Raw genomic sequence first — 8,225 nt, forward strand, 5'->3', positions numbered from 1 at the left:
CCAGCATGACATGACTAACCATTATTTCCCTTACGTTAGGAAAGTGATGACTGCAATAACTGATAACGCTCAACGGCTGAGACGGGACATAGCTGACCAATCAGAGCAGCTGCGTCATCATCATCATGAAGTAGTCAAGATCTTAGTCATGGATGAAAATCAGCTCTATCACACTATCAGCTTCATGGTAACTCAAGCCCAAACCCACTGCGTTGGATCCAGTCTGGTTTGTATGCTGACCTTGACCTAAGATATTTTATTGACAGTCATAAATCTAAGGTATCCTGTCTGTTGTGGCAACATCTGGTCCACAAATCTTTCCATCAGTTACCCATCCAACATTCTGTTTCAACAAATCACTGCCAACCATTTAATGCTGCTGTAAACAGTGTGTAAAATAAAGGAGAGGCTATTGATACAAATAGGACATATAACCTATTGCAACAACTTAAACTTTCTTTTTTCTTTGTTTGTTTTTTTCTTCCTCGTCAATCATATTAAAGAAATTAGGGGAGTGCAGGGTGATTTAAGTTCACAGAACAGTTTTTTTGCAATCTAAAGTGATTTTGTATGTCCATGGCTTTGTGATTCTATTTACAGACAAGTCTGAAAAGCCTCACATATGTTTTTGCTTTGGAAATTTACAGTATGAGGCTATAATAGTTAATCTGACATTATCTCGGAACTGCTTACACACACTTTAAAAATGGCAGTACCATTTTTTAGTACCAAGAGGTCTTAGGGAAGTAGAGCCAGTACTGGTGGTGGAAAAACCCAACTTTAAATTCAGTAGAAACCTTATTTAGATCCACAGTGATTATTAAAACTGGCTCCATTTGCCCTGCTTTCCACCTTTATATTAATATGATTGTATATTTAAGGGTCAAAAACACAGGCCAAGATACTTATTTGATATTTAATAACAGTCAGATACATTTATCTTTTTATCAGCAAAGCTCGGAAACCCTCAAGTTCAGGAAATGGCTCGTCATGATACATGAGACAAAAGACTCAAGGCAGCTCAAGAAGTCAGCAAACTGCCCTAGATACACCAAGAGACATGAGAGCATTTCAGATATGTGGGTGTTTGTCAGCTGTCCCCAGGGCTGTCCTCATCACTGGTGAGTACTATGGACAAGTATGTTGTTGTTTTAGAAATGATTTGGATTAGGGCAAAACGTGGTTACATAAAAACCTTGTTTTGCCATATTAAAAATATTACAGTGTTTGTCTTTGTCTTTATTTTTATCTGTTTTTTAATACCAGAGAATGCTTTAGCATTCTTTCATTTTAAATTGACCTTTTTTGATTCATCTTTATCTCTGCTTTCAGGACTTACATTTATGAGATTCACAGAATAATTTCCGCTGTATTTTGAAAATGTCTCATGTGTGTTAAAATTTTCATTTCATTGCTCAGTGTGTAAATGGTGGTGAAGTGCAGCTAACTACAACATGACGATAAAAACCAAAAGTGTGATCTGTGGTCTCCGGGAAGTGGCCATTGCCTGAAAGCTACAACTGATGAGACAGTAACAAGCGAGCTACAGCCACAGCTAACTTTAGCTAAAAGTTACAACTAAAACCATATGAGTTTCCTCCATCTGTTATCTCAGATATAGTTATTTTAACATCTTCGGTAGTTCAGTCATACGTACCTTGTATTAACACCACCAAGGAAAGAAAAGTTGCTAAATCCTGTTAAAGGATCTTGGTGGAAATCATAGTAACAGATAGTCTATGTCAAATTTAATATGGTGATGTCAACATTAATAATGTTATATTGATAGTAGTAGACCAGACAGACAGTGACAGTAAACAATAATAGCTTTAAAAAATCATAAACTTAAGTTAAAGCAGAAGTAAGCAATCCAGTCGTTTTGGCTAACTTCCTCTCAGCCGATGGAGTTAGCAGTCCCCGCCCTCGTCCCTACGTCACCACATGCACGCGCATCCCGTTCTCTCTCCTCATTGGATAAAGGTTGTAGGATACAAGGAAAGTTTTCTCCTCAGCTAACAGCAGAGCAGAGTGACTGACAGACCCGTGTTTCAGACCAAACACTCTATATAAGTGATTGCTGTCGGAAGATATAACTATTTAAGACTTGTATTAACACAAACATTCCGCTTACTTCTGCTTTAAATGGAGAAGGAAACCTCAATGTTGCTTATTGACTGTTTTTACTTTAATTTGAATTGAGGGCACAGTGCAGTGCCTGCATATTCATGTTGACTCTGTACAATCATTGTTTTGTTAGAATAATCGGTCTGAAAAAACATACTACGAAATCATAACATTTGTATCCTTATGCAGCTTGCATTGTGATGAAATCTTTGTTGCATTGCCATTTTCAGGCATTGTACAATATCACAACAATATCAGTGCAGTGCATGATTGCAAATGTTATTTCTCATGGACCTATAATCTTACTTAGAGTGAGCTGGTAGACTGTCCATGCTGTGCTTGCTGGACACAACACATTATGTAAGAGGTCACCCTCTGGTCACTCGAAACATTATCTCCAGACACTCAGGACGTGTTAAGCTTAAATTACCATAGACTGATACACAAATCATCCCATGATCTGTCACAGGTTCAGCACCTGCAGCGGCCAACACTGTGGTGGTCAAACTTCAACATGCGTCCTTCAGCATGGCACTTAGCCTGTTCTTGCGCTAGATTCTGCCACATGCTGACTGACAAATGACTGCTCAAAAGGTCACAGGTTATTGGCTGATTTCTCTTAAAGATGCATTTACTACATTTCCTATTTAGGAGAGCACACCCAGCAACAACAGGGCAGGTCCCAAGGGCTGCCAGAGGAATGCCACTGGTGGTTTCAAAATGTAAGATAGCCACTTGCTGGGCGTGTATGCTCTGTCTCAGCAACACCCTGGCCTGCCCCATTCTCAGTTACAGTCATACTTCACCTCCCACAGTACCACTCCACTGTGGTTTGACCTCTGGACTGGAGCAGCTGAATGCATGGCTGAAGTGTCTCTTGGCAATAATTCATAAAATTGTATATGTTTTCTCCTGATACGTTACCGGTCTTAAACTTAAAATCCTACTGTTGCTGCAAATATAGTAAGTGTGGATGGGTTTTTTTTTGGCTGTTTGTTTTGCTGTGTTTTTTTTCTGTAAATTGTCTACACTCATATGTAGAAAGCCACTTCGGAGATGATCTGAAATCGAAGGCTCATTCTTTGTCTTATCCTTTTAAGGCATACATGGACTGGGTCACCTCACTGGACATGCACTTTACCAGAAAATCATTGTTAAAATGTGGCTCTGGCAAACTGTCATTAGAATTAGCAGCACGTGTCTTGTGTGTGTGTTTTATACATCCTCTAAGTGTTGTGGTTTATGACTCACTGTTTGCTGTACATTTTTTCTTCACACTGAGCATGTATGTTTACCAGTCTAAAACCTCAGCACACGTGGCATTTACTGTATGTTATCTGAGGTTGAGGCCAGGGATCAGAGGTTAACCTTCCTAAATAGTCATTAATCTCCAATATTGGGTTGGGATCATCTGCAGAAGTGCCCTTGAGCAAGACTTGCACTTTTCTGCAACCCCACAGAAGAATATTGCAGCTGTATAATGGGTTAATTGTGCAAGACTTTTGCACTGAGTTGTGCAGATTCCAGTCAATGAGTTCAGTGTTATCTGATGTAAGCAACATCATGGTGGTGTTGCCTTCTTCCTGTTTGTTTGAATAACCTGTTTTTGTGACCTGAATCATATCATAAAATGTGTGTTTCAGGGTGGCTTTTGATGGGTGTGAGAGGAGATGGAGCAGATTCTGAAGAAAAACTAGGTGGGTAAATAGAGAAAACCTAATGTGCTGAACATAAAGCTGATTCTAAGGTAGATTATACATCATTTCATAACATACCTAAGTTGTGGTTTCCAGCTCTGCAACAATACTTCTGCAATGCCACAGTAAAATCTGTGCAAAAGGTTTAAGATTTTACAGCAAAACATTTAATGGCTTCATTACAAAAATATTGAATTGCTTAACCTGAGTATTATCCAGATGGGACTGGACTATGTGCCAGGGGTTTTATGTATCTATTTGCCATATTCTGACAGGAATAGCATAAAGAAGATTAGTGATTCACAACTTTTAGCGCAAGACCACTTTGTGATTTCATGAGATAAAAAAACGTAAGAAGAAAAACATTCCACTAAATATTATGCTATTTTCTCCCCTCTAATATGTTCTCTGGTTCATAACTGGATCATTTTACTTTCTTGTGAACCTATGAATGATCAAATAAGACAATGACAAAACAAAACTAAGTAGTAGAAATAGTCACATCTTGGAAGCAGCTGGAAGAAATAACTGCTTCACAGGTGAGGCTGTCTCAGGTTTATGCCATTATATTTGGATCTACGTAATTTAATGAATCCAAAGTTTGTAGGAGTTGTCACCATAGGACACAGTACAAATGTATTGGGTCTGCTGCTCATGTTGTCAGACTGGTCTACGCCTTTAATTGTTTCAGTTTATATTAGAGTTGATATGTAGTGTTGATGACTCAACTGGATGAGAGTGGCTTATTATCCACTGCCTTCAAACTGAATGTTTGCCAATCAGTTGGGGTTGTGAAATGAAATGACATGCTTTGCAAGCACGATACCAGACGATGATATGTGTTTATGAGAAGAGGTCGAACTCTCATGAGAGTGTCGGCCCATTGAACAGTCGTACCCACCCACTCACTCACCCCCCACCCCCACTCACAATGATTTGTAGATGTTCAGGATTCAAATTGCAAACACAAGTGATGCAATCGAATATGCGTAAAGGAGCATCAGACCATGACTGAGGCCTTTATGCTGTATGTAAACAAGTTGTGAAATCAAACATCTTCTCTTCTAACCTCCCACCCCCACCCCTGTCTCTCTCACACACACACACACACACACACACACACACACACACACATAAACACACACACACGTGCTCTTCGGAGTATTGGGCTGGCTGAACATGAACTGGCATTACCCAAACCGACGTTCCGCTCTGTTGCAGGTGTTGTTTTGCCTCTTGTTTGTTTCTTACTGGTCAGTTCATGTCTGCTCTTTTTTTTTTTTCAACAGAAATTAAATACGCTTTGATTGGAATAGGGATTGGCCTGTTCTTAGCTGCTGGATTCTGTCTCATCAAGGTCTGCATCGTCAGGAAACATGTTCATGACAACAGCAGAGGTGAGGTGATGGACCAAGGGGTCACATTACAGCTATTTACTATTGTCATTTGTCAACTCAACAATACAACAAGTTCATCTCCTACCTCTTGTGTCTGCTTTTCATGCAGCGTTAACATCATGGTCTGTCATGGTTTCTTCTTTACACAGATGGTGTTATGAAGAGACCCACAGAGGTAAGATGTCAGCTTTCACAATGTTGATTATAGCAACATGATGATTATGATACAAACAAACTGATGAATTACTTTTGTACCTTTCTAACTATTAGTATAAAATACTATGTCAGTGATAGGACATATAGTTGAACCCTAATTAAACTCTAAAATGAATGACATTTTTTTTAAATCTCTGACTTATTATAATTGAATGAATGTTCGTATCAAAAATAATTTTAACTCTTTTCTGTGAACCACAGCCTCACATACCCCCTGTAAGCCATCTCAGCCAATCAGAGAATCCCGTGGTGGCGGAGTCAACTGACAAGCAGTGTTAAAGGTCAGGCTGAGTGATCTGCAGAGCCATGTGAACCCAGTAAAAGTGGTATCTGGGTGAACAGCCAACCAGGTGGCCTGTTGTCTCCACTCTTTTTGTCGCACAAACATCAACACAGATCCATTTTACCTCTTGTCCATTAATGACATGTATTCAATAGGATTTGTATAATTTATATCAAAATTTATATTTACTTGGTTGTGTTTTCTTTCTTTTAAAAAAAAACTGAATAAAAACAAGCTCCAGTCATTTGGGAGCGTAAATATGTCGATCTTTGATACATTTTTCTTTGGAGAATCCAACTGCTCTACTGACACATATATGCTCAGGGATCATTTAGCACCACTCAGCAGAAAGCTTCAGAGCGAATAAGCATGTCATTCATATTCCACAAGGGGGAGACATTTACCTCAAAGCAAGAGACACCAGCTGGAGCCCTGAAAATGAATCTTGAAAATTTGATCACTTGTATTTACATGAGAACACACACTGACTAACAAATAAACTCACTTCGTTAATCTTTTGGTGACACATTCCCTCTTACATTACATGAACACGGTGTGGTGGGAGCCTAACAGTGCGCTGAGGTGTTTCCTTTTACTGAGCATTTCACTGCTCTTTGGAGTTTTGGATATGAAATGCATTTTGAAAATAACTAACAAATTGAATAAAACAGACTCACCAAAGTCCACTTTGACGATGTTCAATCATAGCTTTAATCTCATCACAAGACTCAAGCGAAACTATGGGAAAAACAGTTCAGGAAACAAAACTGAAAAGTAATTCAAATGCAAGATAGATATATGCATCAATTTTAGATTAATCTAAACATCCATAAACATGTTTTTTCAATGTCTGCTTTCTTATTAGTTGGCTTGTGTTGTGTTGAGATATCAAAATGTAAATCTATTGCACTGGTGCACTTACTGCAAGCAGGTTTAGTTCTCAGACTCAGGATACACAGTTTTGGCACTGATCCACCTCCATACCATATGATCTATATCATCCTAATTAGGAGTCTCAGCCTCCTGCCAAGTTTCTAAGACCTCGTCCTCCACACCAGATGAAGAAGAATCAATAAAATCCGTCTCTAATGTACTGGTAATTCTATATGCAAACATAGAATAATATCTAGCAGATGTTCTCATTGTTGGAGTCTTACTGTTAATTGCGCAGTTACTGAACTCGTGCTGCACTTTTGACTCATTCCAGATGAAAACTTTAGAAACATCTTTTACAATGATAAGACGTTTCACAGCAAAGATCTAGATTGTTTACATGTTACTGTCTGCTCCTTAAGAGAGTCTTTCTGTCTGTCTCTTACTGTCTGGCAGCATAAACATCTCTCAGCAGTCAGAATTAACAAAGGATCAAATGACAATGCATAGTACTGTAATGTTAAAGGAGTTTCTTCCAGTGTTTGATCAACAGATGATTATTACCAAACCTTGTAGTTTCAACTCTATTGTGCATTTAGCATCTTTTGGCTCAATTTTTTTTGGTTTTACCAGCTTCCATCAGTTTAACTGTTCTGATAAACACAAAGCAGGAGACGAAAAACTCGACACTAGCTGGTGAATATAGAGAGGCATTTAGCTAAATGTTCCATCTGTATCTAGTTTGCAAAAGCAACACATTGCTAACAACTGGCACAGTAATTTCTTGCCAGTCCTCCTCAGCTTCATCAAGTCTCCTGCATTGTTTTACATTTAGACCACAAACTCTGCTTTAATAAACAGTTTTCAACCCAACAGCTCTCCTCAGTGATTGTGTCCTTGCTTGGAGCCAAAGTCAAAGAAACAGAGCTAGCAACAAAATGTCAAAGAAAGCTAATCTTGTAGCTGGCTCTTTTTGAGTTTGTGGAGAACAGAGCTAAAGGAGGGGACTTCAATTAAAAACTGAACACTGCTCTGGTGTCTGCTGACTGTGGCCATTTGCTAACGTGTTAGCCATAACAACTTATGCCGAAAAACTGTATTTTTCTCTGGTGTACAAAATTAAAGAAGGAATTGTCTGCAGAGCTGATAATAAGCAGGAAAAATGCATGAGCAAGGACTTCTGCACTGTGTTTAGAGCCCTAATTTGGTAAATCCCACGCAACATTTTTCACCAAATGCAGTAGGTTATGGAGCTTTGTAGTAAAGTGGGGACGTCTTTGTGAAGGGATCGGCTTTGTTTGTCAGACTGTCGCCAGACTAGGGCCACTTACCAGGCCCTGCAATCCGTCTGCGCTATTATCTGTAAATCAAAAGTGTCCTGGATCTCCAAAGCTCTGCGCTCTGAGGTTTGATAAAAGCCAGAAAAGTGTCCCAGAAACCCTGAGATGACAGACTGCTGCACAAAGATTCACTGTGAGATCCTGTTACATGAGACAAGAGATGATGGGAAATAGATGCAGACACACACTGAGATACACAGACACAACATTAACCACAGATTTCAAGAGGCAGCTTTGAAAACAATATGAAGAAAAACTCTTGGGGAAACTCTGGTTTAATTAAAAGCACTAAACT

The 8,225-nt window shown here is 39.0% G+C and overlaps 1 protein-coding gene across 2 annotated transcripts; it reads left to right on the plus strand.

Annotated features, from left to right (window-relative positions):
• Positions 1-942: 942 nt before the first annotated feature.
• LOC146967807 (transmembrane protein 273-like) lies at positions 943-5,879 on the plus strand. 2 transcript variants are annotated; one of them, XM_085761605.1, is made up of 5 exons: positions 943-1,121; positions 3,768-3,821; positions 5,111-5,218; positions 5,368-5,393; positions 5,636-5,879. In XM_085761605.1, the coding sequence occupies exons 1-5, from the start codon at positions 998-1,000 to the stop codon at positions 5,711-5,713; spliced, it is 390 nt and encodes a 129-aa protein (XP_085617731.1). In that variant the 5' UTR covers positions 943-997; the 3' UTR covers positions 5,714-5,879. The 2 variants fall into 2 exon arrangements, with proteins under 2 accessions (XP_085617731.1, XP_085617732.1); XM_085761606.1 differs by lacking the exon at positions 943-1,121 and adding an exon at positions 2,359-3,087.
• Positions 5,880-8,225: the final 2,346 nt, after the last annotated feature.

The sequence above is a fragment of the Trachurus japonicus genome, chromosome 19 (assembly GCF_045865225.1).
Source record: "Trachurus japonicus isolate A0001 chromosome 19, Traja_1.0".
NCBI lineage: Eukaryota > Metazoa > Chordata > Actinopteri > Carangiformes > Carangidae > Trachurus > Trachurus japonicus.

What these genes read in the sequence shown, in the direction of transcription:
- LOC146967807 (XM_085761605.1), top strand. Translation starts at nt 998, where the DNA reads ATGAGACAAAAGACTCAAGGCAGCTCAAGAAGTCAGCAAACTGCCCTA. An exon ending in AGATTCTGAAGAAAAACTAG is followed by an intron (nt 3,822 to 5,110) that starts GTGGGTAAATAG and finishes TTTTTTCAACAG; the next exon opens with AAATTAAATACGCTTTGATT. An exon ending in TTATGAAGAGACCCACAGAG is followed by an intron (nt 5,394 to 5,635) that starts GTAAGATGTCAG and finishes TGTGAACCACAG; the next exon opens with CCTCACATACCCCCTGTAAG.